Here is a 16,617-nt window from a genome sequence, read left to right on the forward strand (position 1 = left end):
ACCATTGCATATGCAGTATATAGACTTATGGTGCTGTGTTCTTATTGTCCAATGCAATTTTGTGTGGGTTTTGTCATTCAGGAAAGCGGTCTGTCCCCTCAGAGTAGGAAGCCACAGAGCCGAACAGCTGGTGGAGGCAAGAGGTGCAGCGAGGTAAAACAAAATAGTAAGCCATCTGCTGTAGGAGAGCTCATCAATGAGGAGGATGCCAGCAGTAACAGCATGCCAAAGAAAGCTACCAAGGAGTTCAAAAAGAGGAAAGCAGACAACAGCCCGCCCAGCTCTCAGACCAAGAATGACAGCGCTGTCTCCTGTGCAAAAAAGCCCAGAACGCCCAAGGAAGACAGAAATGGACTGGAGATGTGCTGGTATGTGGAAGATCATCTTTCCCTGTAATCCAGAACAGTTATCTTTGTGGAGCCACAAATCTCTGACAATCAAATCAGCATTTTAATCCACTGAAATCCAAAACCCTCTGATGGTTTAGAATTTGTTTTTAATCAGCCAATCGGTGTACAAACTGACAAAGATATAGAACCATAGACTTTGAACTTACTGATGGTCATTTGTAGCCACTGTGAGCTAAGCCAAGCAAATTGTTGATGTTGCTTGTCTGCACACTTCATGTAGTTGATGCACAGAGTAAAGTGGAAGCAGGTTTGTCGCACTGATCACTGATCGTTTTTTGTTTGTTTTAGGGTGCTGCTGGCAGAGTTGGAGGCCCACCGGGATGCTTGGCCCTTCCTCACACCGGTCAACCTCAAAGCTGTGCCTGGATACAGAAAAGTCATCAAGAGGCCCATGGACTTCTCTACCATCAAGGAAAAGCTCAGCAACAACCAGTATGTGTTACCAACACAGTTTGCTGATGTGTGTTTTTGTTGCTTATCAAGTGGAGCTAAAATATTTTTTAATGATTACAGGTACTTAAATTTGGAGATGTTCATCATTGACATGAATCTAGTTTTTGACAACTGTGAAAAATTTAATGAGGACAACTCAGAAATCGGACGAGCCGGTCACAACATGAGGAGGTTCTTCGACAGACGATGGACTGAGCTGCTGCAGTGACTGTCTCTTTCAGATTTGATCTTTGAGGTTGGACATCTTCTTTTGACAGTTCACACTAATACTGTATGTAACACTGATGTGAGACACAACACTTGATGGACTCAAGTGCAACACTGTTTTCTTCATTAAAGCACCCTGACTGTCCAAATCTAATTAGTATGCATCATTGATATCATCAGTACTGTTATTAGCTTTGTGTGTTTGTGTATTTATTTATGTTTCAGTCTTTTGTAAGAAAAAACTAAAGATTTTTTTGGGGCTATGAAAAAAAAATGTTTACAGCTTTGTTAATGCAGCAGGACAGCTGTCTATCTGTATCTGTGTAAAATGTAAACAAGCAATTAGTGTTAACTCACCATTCAGTCTTATTTATTACATGCATAGTGTGTACTTGCAGTGTCCTGCAGATTGTACTGAAGGAAACCTTTACACAAGCTGAACTAATGTGCTGCGTATACCGAGTGTTTCCCTCGCTCAGAAGGTCATCAGTCTGACGTGAGACAAAGTCCAGCTGCGATTCAGACACTGTCACAGTCCACCGTCTCTGCACACCTAAAGACTTGAAGTAACTGAAATTATTATGAATATTGTGAAACAAGTAGCCACTTTTGTAGTTATATTATTTTTAAACAGTGGGTGTGTGAATGGATAAAATAAATCTGTTTTCCAAAATAACAGCATCCAGCTGTTTATGCTTCTCTGCACAGATTTAACTTGAGGCATTGTTGTGAATTTAATGCCAGCAACATGTTTCAGAAAGGTTTGGATGGGAGAAAAAAAGACAGGATGGTACAGGTATGGACATCTGCTAATTAATGTGGTTAATTAGGGAACATTCAGTTGCAGTACAAGAGTTTAACCTGTAGAGGGCAGACGCATCATGCATCAAAATAAAATAAATAAAAAAATTATATATAAAAACAAATATATATAATTCTAATGAAATGAGCTTTGACATGACAGCATTCGACTTTGAACATTGCGTAACAGCACAACTAGACGTCACATGACAGCTGTCAAAGATAAAACAGTTTATATGTGAGCTGGAGGAGAAAGTGCAGGAACCTTCAGCACACCGGCAGCAGCTGTGTGGGTTTGTTCTTTCAGCTCTCCCTCCAGGTCCTCGCTGCTCCCACAGAAATACTTGGTCACTGCGCGCCACCTTGTGAGCGAAGTTCACCAACAAAAAAAACACCTGTCACACAAAATGGTGTCTCTAATTTGCACTCTTCGGCATCACACAGACGAGGTCAGCTGCTGCGCCTTCTCTCCGCACCTCCTGGCGACCTGCTCAGGTGATAAAACCCTCCGTGTTTATGACACGGCGGACTTCTCGGAGCTCCCCTTCTCCCCTCTGACGGGTCACGGTTACGGGGTTCACTGCTGCTGTTTCAGCTCCTGCGGCAGCTTCCTGTTCACCTGCTCCACGGACGGTTCCGTCATGGTGTGGAGCCCCGAGACAGGAGAACTGACGGCCTCGCTGCAGCACCCGGGGCGCAGTCCGCTCAGAGTCTGCGCACTGGCGCCAGACTCCTCCCTGCTGCTGGCAGGGGCCAGCGACGGCACCGTGGCCCTGTGGGACTTCACCTCCAAGACACTGCGCAGGTACACAGTGACCGCAGCCGTCAGCACTACTGTACAGTTAGTATTTCTAATCAAAAATAATCTGTAGTTTTCATTAGCATTCATTTCATGTGACCAAATGACTAAAAACGTATTTAATTATAAAGTTAATTTAGTTTGCTGCAACTCGTCACAGCCTCCATCAGCAGGTGGAGTCATCACACAGCTGTTTCTCGTCTGATTCCTGTGTTTGTGGATTTTGATTGGCGGGTTTGTTCTGGGCTCCTACATTCAGCACTTTCCTTAGTGACTGTCTCTGGGGGTTCACAGGCTGCTTCAGTGGACACAGATCCACTGCACTGATTTTATAAAGACAGATTAGAGTCATTTCAGGATGCTTTAAGTCTGCTGGCTGTTCTGTCGATGACAAATGAGACTAATGAAGATCAAAGTGCACAGATAAACCCCCGAGCAACCCAATCAATGATTCACATTAAATAAGCTAATAGGAAAAAAAACACTCATTTTACATAATGAGTTCTTCAGTCCTCTGTTTCATGTGTCTCATACGTCACAAAGACCCTGAGGCCTGCTGCGCTCTTCAGACTCTCACAGGTGTTTTGAATGAATCTCATTGCCTTGCAAGTTTAAACTCATGTTGTGCAAACACTCTCCTGTCACAGATGCAGTGCAGTGAGCGAGGCCAGCGTGGCGGCGTGCTGCTTCTCTCCGTGCAGCCAGATGTTTGTGAGTGGCTGCACCCATGGAGACCTCAAACTCTGGGACGTGGACGTCAGGCTCCTGCATGCTGAGAAGGACGCCCACGACCTGGGAGTCACCTGCTGCAGCTTTGCACCGCAGTTTATAGTTGGTAAGCTTTAAAGAACCATTCAAATCACAGTTTCTGTTACATTCTTCGATCACTTGTGATTTATGTGGCTCTAGCAGATAGTTTGGGTTTAGTCTGCTGAGGTTTGACACATTTGATGAGTATTCTAATGACAGGGGCCCAGCCCTCTGCAGCCCTGTACTGGAGAATGTGTGTTCAGACAATGGATGGATGGAAGGCTTAAACAGGACAATACTTCTGACAACTTAAAGAATCTTGTTTAAAACGAAACAATCTGGGTTATTCTGTCCTTTTACAACTTTTTGGTTTGAACTACCGCTTTAGATTTTTTTAAATTCTCTTTATTACCATAAATTTATCCCAGAACACATGAAAAAGTAATAATAGCGTGCCTATTTTCAAATCAAAGATGCTTGTTAGACTTGACAAACATCAGATGATATCTGTCTTCGTTTGCTGTGGCACTCAGCAGAGCGTGAGCACTTAGAAGAGGAAGTGACTTTCTTTGTTCTGCAGACGGCTGCTGTGTAGAGTTTCGACTGGCCTCCTGTGGACAAGACAGCCTGCTGAAAATATGGATTGTTTCCCAGCATGAAGGAGCAGGTAGGCCAAACCCTCCACTCACTTTCACTGAATGCTGCATCAGAGAGGGAGGGAGAGAGAGTCTGCTGACTGCTTCAACCTTGAAGTCTTTATAGAATAGAAAAATTGTATTAGTGTGTGGAAGAAATCACCTGCAGACTGCCTCATTAATAATGCATCACTTTAAGACATTTCTGCTGAAATACGGCAGCAGCAGGGGACCATCTGTGTGTATGGTGCGTGTGTGAGCATGTGTGTTTGGAAGAAAATCAGGTGCATGCATCCACTGTGACATTTGTACCACCAGCAGCACAACCGGAGTATTCTGTGTCCATAGGCTGTGGAGCAGGCCACGCTGTATATTCCTGCTGTGTATGTGTGTGAGAATGTTGTTAGTTCTTGTGATGTGTTGCCGTGGTAACAGACGTTTCTAGGGAGGATGTGATGTGTCCCACATGGTGACCTGAGTCTGTGGAGATTTTTCAACATTTATTTATTTTATCAGCAGCTTGTAGAAGGACACAGAACAACATCTGTCCTCCTTTCATCTCCATCAGATGTGAAGGAGCTTGCAACAGGTTCACCTTTGTGAAATGATCAATAACCTGGACTGGGCAAGATGGCGTGACTGAATCCATCTTCCAGTGTTTTTTTTTTTTTTTTAAATTAAGAGAGAGAATCAAGCGTAGCTGTGCCAGTTTTCAAGTTGGAATTGCTGCTTGTTTTGCATGTTATATTTTTTTACATGTATATTTTCAGAGCTTAGTATCAAAGACGATGTTCTGATTCTGTGTTTAACTGGCAGCTCATATTATCACACTTGTTTACTGAAGTTTGATCTCTCAGGTGTGAGAGTTAGATTTAAACGGATGATGTGCGTTCACTTTCTCAAACACCCAAATTCAACCATTGAAGTCTGCTGCACAATGAAAGTGGACCTGGTGCACTTTCCTCCTGTTCACCTGCAGGCATGTGGACAGTGTTTGTGCAATTACTCTCACCACCAGGAGAGGTTTTTTTCACTGATGCTTTAACATTTGTCAGATTTCAACTTTCTCTACATAAATATGTTTTAATGGCGAAGAGGGAGGCTTAATTAAATGCCTATTCTGATTATATAAACACGACTGATCAAAGTTACACACACACAGTTTCACTCTCCTGATCTTGTGTGTTTGTGTGTTGTCCCTCAGCTATTGTCATGAAGCTGCTTCACACTCTCACCAGTCAGTCAGCTCCTGTTCTGTCCTGTGCATTCTCCTCTGATGGAGACATGGTCGTCTCTGGGTAAGAGACGCACATCCTACTTCATCATCAGGAATTCTTTTTTGTATTATTTTGCTGTGAGATTATTTTCTCATTTATTTTCTGGGTAAGCAGCAGATGCCACTGCTGAGCATGGACCCTGCTGTTCTCTCAGCCACAGGAGGAGCATGTTGTTATTTCATAGCTTCTGTTGAGTCCTTCTGCTCCTCCTGGCTTAGATTCAGACATATTTAAGGTTAAACTGAGCTGTTTATCCTGTATCTTTCTATAATGTTAACGTATGCATATGTATTCTGCAAATGAAGTGACTTTATTTGCTCTCATTACTCCACAGCTCGTTGGATAAAACAGCTGCAGTATACGATGCGGTAAGTAAAGCACAGCATCTAAAAATAAACTTGTAGGCTAATACCTGCTGTTGTGATAAAACCTACCAAAGAGTAACATACAAGGCAGTGATTTGATTTCCTGATTGAGGTGTCTGTGTACACCGGAACATCAAAATGAGACTGCAGAGTTGAAGAAAGGAAAGCCAGAGATTGAGCTGTCTGGGGAGCTGTGATAAGGCCCTCAGTCTTATCTGCATTAAGCTGTGAAACGTTGTCAGCCATCTAGACCTCAGACATTTATGTTAAACCGTTTCTCAGTGTTGTCAGATTTTAAGGAGGCACACAAGAGGTGCCTGATAAGTTTGTTATTTATACAGCTCTCATTACATGCGTAAGCAGTGCAGATCATCAGTGATTCAGCAAAGAGTTGGAAATAAGTAGCTGTGTTCTTACCTCAGTTATAAAATGTGTGGAGGATGCTGCTTACAGCGTGGTGAAGAATTCAAACATGGCCAAGAGAGCCTGGAAGATGACTCCTGTTCCCGCAGAGGGAACACTGACAGACCCATGACAATGTGTTCCTGCACGTATTCACAACAAGCTCCAAAGGGTCCTGATGAGAAGTCCCTTCACATGTTGTGTCTCAGTCTCAATCTGACATTTTGTGGCATGTCCTGAGTGTTTTCCTTGGATGAATAACACTTTGATCAGAAAAGTAGAAGCTGACAAGAGGAGAGCTCTTCCACCAGGATGACACTTCAGTCCACAGGAGCCTTACAGGAACTTGGATTTAACCTCCTCCAACACCTGCCCTATTCATATTCTGTTGAACTGTTGAAAAATAAATGAGCTTTGGCTCCTCCTATCGCCCAGGCCGTGAACTTCTCATTCTCTGTGTAAAGTTCATTAAAATAATAAAAATAACACAGAGCCAACAGAATGTGCTGCTGTGGCAGAGATGATTCCTAGGTAATAATTCAGTGTGTATGAGACACAGACGTCAAACATTCCTGCCTGCCTGTGCTTCATTCACAGAAGCTGGGCACGCTGCTGCACACTCTGAAACAACACGACAGGTAAATGACCCGACCTCCCGCCGCTGTGCTGCAATCTCTGCAGCTGCCATCAGGTGGTTTAGATGAAAACGTGTGATTTCTGCTTGATTAGTTTTTTCCCAGAAGCACTAGGTGCACTGATGCAATAGCATATTCTCCAGCCCTGCTTTCTACACAGACATTGATGTGGCACCACAGGTAGGAACCAGCAGGGCTCTTTGAAGTGCATGAAAGGATTTAAGATGCTGCCTGATCTGAGACTTTTTTTTGTATTTAAGGGTCGGTAGCTGACTTTTAGGGCCCTTCTTTTCCTGTGCCAGTTTCACTCTGTCATGCACACACTTCGTATTCCTCCTCCTCCTCCCCGCAGGTATGTGACTGCTGTCGCTCTGTCTCCCGCCTTCCCCTGGATTGCAACCGGCTCCATGGACAGATCGGTAAACGTGTGGAGAATAGGTGATGGAGACTGCAGCGCTGGTAAATGCTCAGCAGAGAATTGTTTAAACAAATGCACAATCACTCCAATTCTTTTTTAAAAACAGTCTGTTAGCAGCTCTACAAAACCCAGACGCCTTTTGCATCGCCAAAGCCTCTCCCAAAAGAGTGTTTTGGGAGGTGTCCAGGCAGAAGAGCTCCTATTACATGTATATTGCCGTCTGGCTGCAGTGTCTAGTGGAGGAATTGTGATTGATGTTTATTAGTGCTGCAGTTCAAACTACCACTGAGCCTCTGAGAGCTGTTGTTATGGAGGCTAATGCTCCTAAAAAAACCCAACATGAAAGAAAATCTTTGGAATTGTAAATGAAAAGGTGAAACCGTCAGACATCTGGAGGCCGTGAAGCCTCATCAGCGCAGCTCCCCTGTACGCTGCTATTCAGGTTGATGTTGACAAAGCAAATTCCATCTCCATGAAGATCTGCCTCTACATCTCTCTTTCTCTTTAATCTAGTTTTCTCTTTTCACACATTAAACTTATTCTCTTTTATGTTTCTCTGCAGCAGAATCAAAGGAGACACCGTGCCAAGGTAAATGAATGCATCATTCCTTTTTTACAGCTGACCTCAAAACAATGTGGTTTTATTTGAAACCCTTCAGGTGGTGGCTGATGTGTCAATGTCCAGCACAGGTGTTTAAGCCATTTGTGATCTTTTTTTGGTTAGGATGATGGTTTTCTTTGCACAGTTGTTTATTGTGTTGTATGATCCAGGCTGCAGCTGGGTGGCTGAAGAGGATCATTCAGTATTTAATTATTTAATGATCAATCTCTCAGATCGTTCTTACCCTTTCCCTCAAAATGGTCTATAAAAAAACAATGGTGTCCCCCGATCAGCCACAACATTAAATCACAGACAGGTGATGTGAACACTATCAGCTGAGTCTCCATTCACCAGCCTGCAGCCTGTGAGGATGCAACAGGTGGGTTCATCCCTGCAGTCACTGCAAGGTTGGAGGCATTTTAATTAAATCAACTGCAGCTGTCAAGGTTGCTAGGCAACGGAAACAGACATTGCGATATTCTGCATTGGCAATTTAACGACTGAAATATAATTTGATGGCGCTCAGTGTGATGTTTGTGGTCCACGCCATGACGAGGTCAGGTTATTCATCTGACCACCTGGGTGACTTTACAGCAGGAAGACCTGTTTTTACAGTTTGGGTCCTTGTCTAAGCGGTTAGTACTTAAAAGTGGTCCAAAGAGCAGGGCCATGGGTGCAAAAGACAATGTGAGACACATAGAAAGCAAAGGTTGTCCTGTGTGGTCTGATGCTGTAGAGAAAGTGTAGAGTCAGATTACTGACACATTTACACCCAAACTGCCTGTCATCATGGGTGAATGTTGCTGCCTGTGCTACAAAATAGATCCTACATGCAAACCCTCACAGCAGCAAAGTCTGGATTTTCTTAGTGACCAGGTCAGGATTTTTGTGTCTCACATCAAAACACTACTGGACAAAATGTGAGTGTTTAATTTTGGAAGAAACTGTTCCTTTATTTGTCAGTGTATGTGGATGATAGTAGGTTTCCAGATGACCTAACAAGCTGAGTTATTATTGGCTCTGCCTTCATGTAACTATTTTTAGCTGTGAATTAGTCAAAAAGTGCAGCAGCAGGCTGGTTTATATGGGACTGACTGAGCGTAAACTCAGTGCCAGTGTTTATGGAAATGAAGCAGCGTGTCATCCAGTGCTAGATGTTTTTATGGTTGTTGGACTCTGCTGCACAGAGAAACATGTCGTCAGGATCAGACTACACAGGCAAAACTTATTAGTGGAATCAATTCATTGTTGGTTTTGGCCTTTTCATGGGATTTGTCGACAATAAGAAAAATGGACTACCAGCAGCATTATCCTTTAAGCTGTAAAGAATGGGGAGATGATGAAAAGCGCTTCATACGTGCATCTGTCCGAGTAATCAAACAGTGCAGTGTGAGCTGTCCCAGACTGCAGAGCAGCGCTGAGGTTTTCATGCTTTTGGCACAGTGTTTCCATGACTCAGCCTCCCAGACTGGGAGACTCCAGACGCTATCAGCCAGAGCTGCTGAGAGGAGGAGTGGGAGGAGGATGAGGAAGAGGAGGAGGAGGTGGTGATGGTTTTACTCTGTCTGCTTGCACTTGTGCAGAGTGGACGTGAACCCTTTAATTCAGCACACTGAATATGTAAACACTGGTCTCTTACCTCGTACCACTGCTTTGCCATTTGCCTTTTTTTTGGAGATATTGATCATGGAACCTTTGACCTGGATGTGCAGCTCCAAGTTTATTACTTTACTTTTTTAGAAAGTTATACACTTTTGAATACATTGCAATCGTAATTTGTGCACAGTTATGCACTTTAATGTGTTCACATCTTCAAAATGAAATATTATTATTGAAAAAAATGTGTTAAGTGATGGATGTTAAGTGTACTGGTGTATCTTCCATTCCATTAATGAAAGTACACTGCAAAATGATTTGTTTTTGTTAGTTGGACTAAGTTTTTGCAAAGGTAGCCATTAGCTTACAGAAGAATGGCGGGTCCTGTCAGTAGTCTGCTTCTCTGCATGCTGGGTTACTGTCATGGCTTACATTGGACACTTGATGTCATTGTTCGGTCCTACTGTGACCACTCAACACGTGAAAGGTGAGGGGTGTGGAAACCAACAGGTGGTGCTGATGAGCCGCTCCTCCCTGTCTTGAGAGTGATATTTCACAAGGCTAATGATGGGCGATGGGGAGCTATGAGGCTGCTGTGAGGTATCATTAACAAGGCCAATGCAAAGCAGGCCAGTTTGTGTCCTCCTTGTGTGATAAATGATGGCCACTTGCTCACACAGTGTTGTGAAGAGGCTGATGAGCTTCATGCCGGCACGGTCTGAAATAACATGACCCAGGGTTTAATTTTCTTTCCTTTGGATAGATCACACTCTTCCAAACAAGGTCAGGTTTGTGTGCTGGGATTGCTGTAGAATCAAGACTTGGTTTAAGTCATGTTTTTCCATGTGTCTGGTCGCACATAAGAGTAGTCTGCACTTCCATGTTATTGTATATATATATATATATATATATATTATTACAGAGCGATTGTGTCTTTTCTGTTTGATTACAGCGGATCTGTTGTATTGCAGGAGATGGAGGCATAATGGCGAAACACTTCCTCCCTTCCTGTTGTGTGTGTTTTTACAGGAAGGAAGCTGCCGGGTCACTCCAGGCTGCTGCTTGCTGATTGGTCAGAGGAGGACGTGCAGACTTGGCTGTGTGAGGAAGGACTAGAGGAACTCATCAGTGTCTTTAAAGCCAACAACATCGATGGAGCAGAGCTTATCCAGCTGAAGAAGGAAACAGCCACCGAGCTGGGAATTGGTGAGGATGGAATATAAAGCAGTCACGTACATTACTGTACAACACACACACACATACAGACGCATTGGGATTCAGTGTTTTTGTGGGGATTTACTCTCTGATCCTAAAACATGACAAGAAAGGATTGGAAAGCGTGATATAAGCTGCTTTCATCGATGCTCTGATCTGTTTTTTCCTCCCAAATATGATCTGATGCAACCTGCTACAGCATTTCTGTCTGCTTATACAATCACAAATCATGCTGTGCGGACAGTACCCCGCAGGACGACCTTTACCTTACCAACAATGATAATCCCTCTGACAATAAGATTAGTCCACACAGGGTCGTCCAAGGTCGCAGTGTGGAAAGTCTGAAAACCGTAGTCAGCAAGCAGCTGCAGCACAGTGCAAAAGCAAAAAATGTCCAAATATCAGCATCAGTTTCTTGCAGTGGTTCTAAACCTGGATTGCTTTAACCCCAGGGAGTGTTTCTGCAGATTCCAATGGGTATGTGGAAAGAAAAGTGATTCAGTAAACTTAATGTTAAAATGATCCTTAGCATTTTCAGGGGTGGACTTTGTTACACTGTCTCTGTTTCACCCACTGTTTTTATGCTAAGCGAACATTTTGTTCCCTTAGTCCATGGGCCAGAAGAGATGTTGGTACCACTAGAGGTGGCAAAGGTTGCTTATACTTTTTGAAAAGCTACATGTTTGTAGTCAACATTTTGGTATGATAACCCCATTGAAGTCACAGCTAAATTATTCTTATGAGCTATTAAAGTCACCCTCCCCCAATGGAAAAAAATGCATTTTTGACACTTGTGCATATCTTGGTATTGGTTAAGTACATTTTTTTCAATCATTTGTAGTGTTATGGTTAGTATCATCACATCAGCTTTTATGTATTTGTCAGTGAATTTTTAAAAAAATGCAAAATTTCTCAAAAAATCGATTTTTAGTGCCAGTTCAACCTTCCATTTCTCCATAACTCTGCAGTGTTTTTTCATGAATCTCACTGTGGTGATAGAGTAGACATTCTTTAACCATTATACAGTTAAATAGCTGCTGCAGCTTTTATGGACTTTACATAATGAATTTTTTAAAAAATGCAAAATTTCTCAAAAAATTGACTTTTAGTGCAAATTCAACCTTCCATTTCTCCATAACTCTGCTGTATTTTTTCATGAATCTCACTGTGGTGATAGAGTAGACCGTCTTTAACCATTATACAGTTAAATAGCTGCTGCAGCTTTTATGGACTTTACATAATGAATTTTTAAAAAAATGCAAAATTTCTCAAAAAATTGACTTTTAGTGCAAATTCAACCTTCCATTTCTCCATAACTCTGCTGTATTTTTTCATGAATCTCACTGTGGTGATAGAGTAGACCGTCTTTAACCATTATACAGTTAAATAGCTGCTGCAGCTGTTTTGGATTTTTCAAAGTGAATTTTTAAAAATGCAACATTTCTCAAAAATTTGAATTTTAGTGCCAATTCAACCTTCCATTTCTCCATAACTCTGCAGTATTTTTACATGAAATTCACTGTGGTGATAGAGGAGACCTTCTTTAACCATTATACAGTTAAATAGCTGCTGCAGCTTTTTTGGATTTTTCAAAGTGAATTTTTAAAAATGCAACATTTCTCAAAAATTTGAATTTTAGTGCCAATTCAACCTTCCATTTCTCCATAACTCTGCAGTATTTTTACATGAAATTCACTGTGGTGATAGAGTAGACATTCTTTAATAATAATACAGTTAAATAGCTGCTGCAGCTGTTATGGACTTTTCATAATGAATTTTTAAAAAAATGCAAAATTTCTCAAAAATCCGAATTTTAGTGCCAATTCAACCTTCCATTTCTCCATAACTCTGCAGTATTTTTACATGAAATTCACTGTGGTGATAGAGAAGACCTTCTTTAACAATAATACAGTTAAATAGCTGCTGCAGCTTTTATGGACTTTTCAAAGTGAATTTTTTAAAAAATGCAAAATTTCTCAAAAAAATCGAATTTTAGTGCCAATTCAACCTTCCATTTCTCCATAACTCTGCAGTATTTTTACATGAAATTCACTGTGGTGATAGAGGGGACCTTCTTTAACAATAATACAGTTAAATAGCTGCTGCAGCTTTTATGGACTTTTCATAATGAATTTTTAAAAAAATACAAAATTTCTCAAAAATCCGAATTTTAGTGCCAATTCAACCTTCCATTTCTCCATAACTCTGCAGTATTTTTTCAAGAAACTGACTGTGGTGACAGAGGAGACCTGCTTTAACAATAATTCAGTGAAATATCTGCTGCAGCTGTTATGGATTTGCCAGTGAATTTTTAGAAAATGCAACATTTCTCAAAAATTTGAATTTTAGTGCAAATTCAACCTTCCATTTCTCTATAATTCTGCAGTATAATTCTGCCCACTTGAGGCTCCAGTGTCCTCTGTAGTTGTTAAAAGTATATACAAAAGAGCTTGAATGAAAGAATGTCCTTTAAAATCATACCAAACATAATGTAAATTATTGAAATGTGTTTTTAATGAGTTAGTCAACGGCTGATAACAATTTAGCTGTGACTTCAATGTGGTTATCATATGAAAATGTTGACTACAGACTTGTGTCTTTAGAGCTACTTATTCTCTGTTAAGATGACACATTTTTCAGATTGTTTCATTCTGCATACAGACTGCTGTTTTCTGTCTGTGGAGCGCAGTGTCTTCAGTACAGTCTATCCAAACAGTTGATGGCTCACATGAATGCCAGAATACTAGATGCATCACAATCCAACTGTTAATCACAGAGGAACGCCCTTTTGGATGTTGTTGGTGTTTAGTATAATTGGACAGCAGGAGAAAGGAGAAAACAACGTTCTCCTGCTTGCTACTCAGCAATGCACAGCATGTCTTATGTCTTCTCTATGTGTTTAGTATGGAAGGACAGCTCTCATCATTACCACAGAGGAAACGGCAGATTGCCACATTTCCTGTCCTTTCTGCACTGTGCAACCAACAACTATCCTTTTTCCATGCATTCCGTTTGTGTAAATGTGTGTAGACAGGACACACACACACTCACACACAGAGCAAATTAGATTTCACTTTGCTTGATGAAATATTCATGAATCTGTGAGTAAGAGAAGAAGAAGGAAAAAAGTTCCTCTTCGATATATAATTCAGCGTATTTCTGCAGAGACAGAAATTATTGTGGCCTTGCATCAAATTATCAATCTAAATGTAAAGTGGACAGTATGGCACCGATGGTTGTGTCCTTATGAAAAAGATTATGGAAATCTTTAAACATACGTTACCCTATTTAGAGCAGCCTTCCCATCAGTCGTTTATTGGTTGAATCGGAGAGTTTCATCTTGAACGCTGTGCTTCTTCTGACAGGTTTTTACCTTAATGCAGCATTTTCAGCTTCATGCCAGTCTTTGTGATGCACACTCAAGTGCTTTCCTCCCTCCGCCTCTACTTCCTGCTCTATGAATGAGTGCAAAATTAAGACCCACTCACAATATTTCATTTGCAGCAGTAAGTGCGGTATCTGGTTCCCTGCAGACAGTAGCTGATTGTGAGGATCTCTTCAGTTTGCTGGAGGCTGATTGTTCTCTGCCCTCAGAACGTGGCTCCAGCATGTCCTGATGTATAGCAGGAAGCCTCTGAGAACATGTGAACACGTTCATGTGATGCTGAGAGTTTGATTTCATTCACACTGCTGGTTTGATGGGCTATATATGTTTTGACTAAATACAGAAAAAATGGGTGACAACATCTCTAAAACAGTGGAGTCCAACAAGTAAACCAGCAGCTGATCCTACAGATGAGCTCCTGTAGCGCAGATGTCCTTTATGCTGTCTGTGGTGGATGTTTTCAGAACAGAGAAGCACAGCTCGCTGTGTTGAGGAGCTGTAGAGTCATGTGAGTGTCACACCTGGTCCATGAAGCAATTGAAGAAGGTCAGCTGGTTATGGTAAGACTTTTACATCCTGTAGATGGCCAGGTTGTCTGTCTGTCATTTTTGTGAGCGGGATGACTGGGTTGGGACACAGACTTCTGTGTACATGTCAGTTGTGGGAATTGTTTTAGGACTTGAGAACAGACCAGGAAAATGTCAGTGCAGTTTGGCTGTAGTAGGTCGTCCCTCCATTTCAGCTGCAGGTAAAATTTGCAGCTGATGACACATTGAACGGGTGCTGTCAGTGTGCTGAGACATGCAGCTACGTGCAGAGTGACGGTCCTCTTTTCAGCTGTATCGGTTTAGGTCTCACCTTGACTCAGTTGTGAAGCCGTCGTCTCACACACGGGTCTCATAACAGCACCGATTAATTGATTCTTGCAGTCATTTTATCTCAAAGAGGACAAAGTCTGGATGTTATTTTAGTGATAAAATCGAGAATTTAAATGTTGGGACAAATCTTTGTGTCCCTAAATCCACCGTTAAAACAACCTGCAGTGCACAGAGTGACCGGAATACAGAGCAGCGTCTTGGTTTCCCAGAGTCTGTGGGCCTCCGCGGTCGTCTCCTGAGGAAAATTGAGGCCCTGAAGGCAGCGCAGAGTGATTCAGAAACCCCAGATGAGTTCCTGTGTCCAATCACCAGAGAGCTGATGAAGGATCCAGTCATTGCTGCAGGTTAGTTCACACATAAACATCACCGATGTCGCAAACGGCTTTTTTGCCAGAAGTTCTTCATCCCTGTGTCACCTTTACAGATGGATACTCCTATGAGCGAGAGTCTATAGAGAGCTGGATTCGAGGAAAGAATAAAACCAGTCCCATGACCAACCTGCCTCTGCAGACGACAATGCTCACCCCCAACAGGTTTCTGAAGATGGCAATAACACGATTGAAGTCAAGCCAGTAGGCAGCAGCAGCTCCTTTCAACATGTACTCCACTGAATAGTAATTGCTCATTTAATAACAAGTGTCATGAAATGATTATTGTTTTACTCAGGAGGCCCTCAGTTACACCTGATAAAATATTCGAAGTGTGATTTTACACTCATTACATTTTTTGTAACTGCAACTTTCGGCTTTACAAAGGAAAGCAAAAATAGAGGTTTGATTGACACATGTACACAAGGTTAGTCAGGATTTTCAGTAGTTTTATCCAATGGGAAACTGGTTAAAAAAAACTTTAATATCTACAGCTGAAGCCATGCTTTGAACGCTGGCGTGAACGATAGCTCTGAATCACTGGAGAATCTGCAATCTTAATTTAATTTAATTTAATCCTGGCAGACAGGTGACAACATAAGATCAGCAGTCATGTCTGTGTTTTCACTGAAATGAGCAGATCTGTTCTCAGATTGTAAACAGAAGAACAGGTTAGTTACACAGTGTCACTTTCTAAGACCAAGAATAACCCTTTATTCAGTCCTTACACAGCTTTGACTCACTAGAATAAGCAGGATACTCGTGCCGGTAACCTTTGAATTTGGCCAACATACCTGCACAGAGCCCGGTAAATAAACAGAATGACTGTAATGTGTGTGTGTGTGCTAAGAGACACCTCCTGATCCAACTACAGCAGCTTACTACTGCATGCTGTGCTTTAACATACCATTCACATTTCCTTTAACATAGAATAAGACACCTTTCCATTGCAAAGCCACCAAAACACTGGCTTCATGAGGACATGCATCCTGACCACACAGACTACTACCATGGCTGTTTTGGCTCTCTGCTCAGTTCACCCACCATTGACTTATTTCTCACTGTGAACACACGTCAGCGGAACACGGGAGGTTCAACGGGTACCGTTAGAAACCCTGCCAATAAAGGTTTACCTTGTTATGAAGCTGCGAGCCTCAGCCTCTTGTTTTTGATTTCATGATGGCGGTTTCTTCTGTCCCTCAGAAAGCTCAGAATCCAGTTACAAACGGATGAGTACAGTCCCTGGATCCTGAGAACTTGGATGATCTCCATAGGCACTATAGTGTTGTCAACAAACAACATTCTCACATGTGTCCTTCAGCTCCAGGTGGGAGAGGGTGGTGTGCAGTGTCAGGGCGATGTCATCGTCTGTAGACCAGTCTGTCCTGTAAAAAAAACTGGAAAGAGTCCAGGAAGAGAGGA

The 16,617-nt window shown here is 42.1% G+C and overlaps 2 protein-coding genes across 7 annotated transcripts in view; both read left to right on the forward strand.

Annotated features, from left to right (window-relative positions):
• The window catches only part of LOC114426526 (bromodomain adjacent to zinc finger domain protein 2B-like), a 32,154-nt gene extending 30,830 nt beyond the window's left edge, over positions 1-1,324 (forward strand). For all 4 annotated transcript variants that reach the window (XM_028393998.1, XM_028394000.1, XM_028394001.1 and 1 more), the window contains 3 exons: positions 82-368; positions 699-842; positions 924-1,324. In XM_028393998.1, the coding sequence (XP_028249799.1) occupies positions 82-368; positions 699-842; positions 924-1,071 (579 nt within the window). In that variant the 3' untranslated portion in view covers positions 1,072-1,324. The remainder of the gene's footprint in view (positions 1-81; positions 369-698; positions 843-923) is intronic.
• An 812-nt stretch (positions 1,325-2,136) lies between these two features.
• LOC114426371 (WD repeat, SAM and U-box domain-containing protein 1-like) lies at positions 2,137-16,309 on the forward strand. Of its 3 annotated transcripts, XM_028393739.1 has the most exons (11): positions 2,137-2,676; positions 3,318-3,505; positions 4,001-4,087; positions 5,260-5,353; positions 5,667-5,700; positions 6,697-6,737; positions 7,087-7,193; positions 7,715-7,741; positions 10,379-10,555; positions 15,037-15,171; positions 15,252-16,309. In XM_028393739.1, exons 1-11 carry the CDS (start codon positions 2,279-2,281, stop codon positions 15,401-15,403), a joined length of 1,440 nt encoding a protein of 479 aa, XP_028249540.1. In that variant the 5' UTR covers positions 2,137-2,278; the 3' UTR covers positions 15,404-16,309. The 3 variants fall into 3 exon arrangements, with proteins under 3 accessions (XP_028249540.1, XP_028249541.1, XP_028249542.1); XM_028393740.1 differs by lacking the exon at positions 7,715-7,741 and having other exon boundaries at positions 7,087-7,197; positions 10,347-10,555; XM_028393741.1 differs by lacking the exon at positions 7,715-7,741.
• The last annotated feature ends 308 nt before the right edge of the window (positions 16,310-16,617 follow it).

The sequence above is a fragment of the Parambassis ranga genome, chromosome 21 (assembly GCF_900634625.1).
Source record: "Parambassis ranga chromosome 21, fParRan2.1, whole genome shotgun sequence".
Lineage (NCBI taxonomy): Eukaryota > Metazoa > Chordata > Actinopteri > Ambassidae > Parambassis > Parambassis ranga.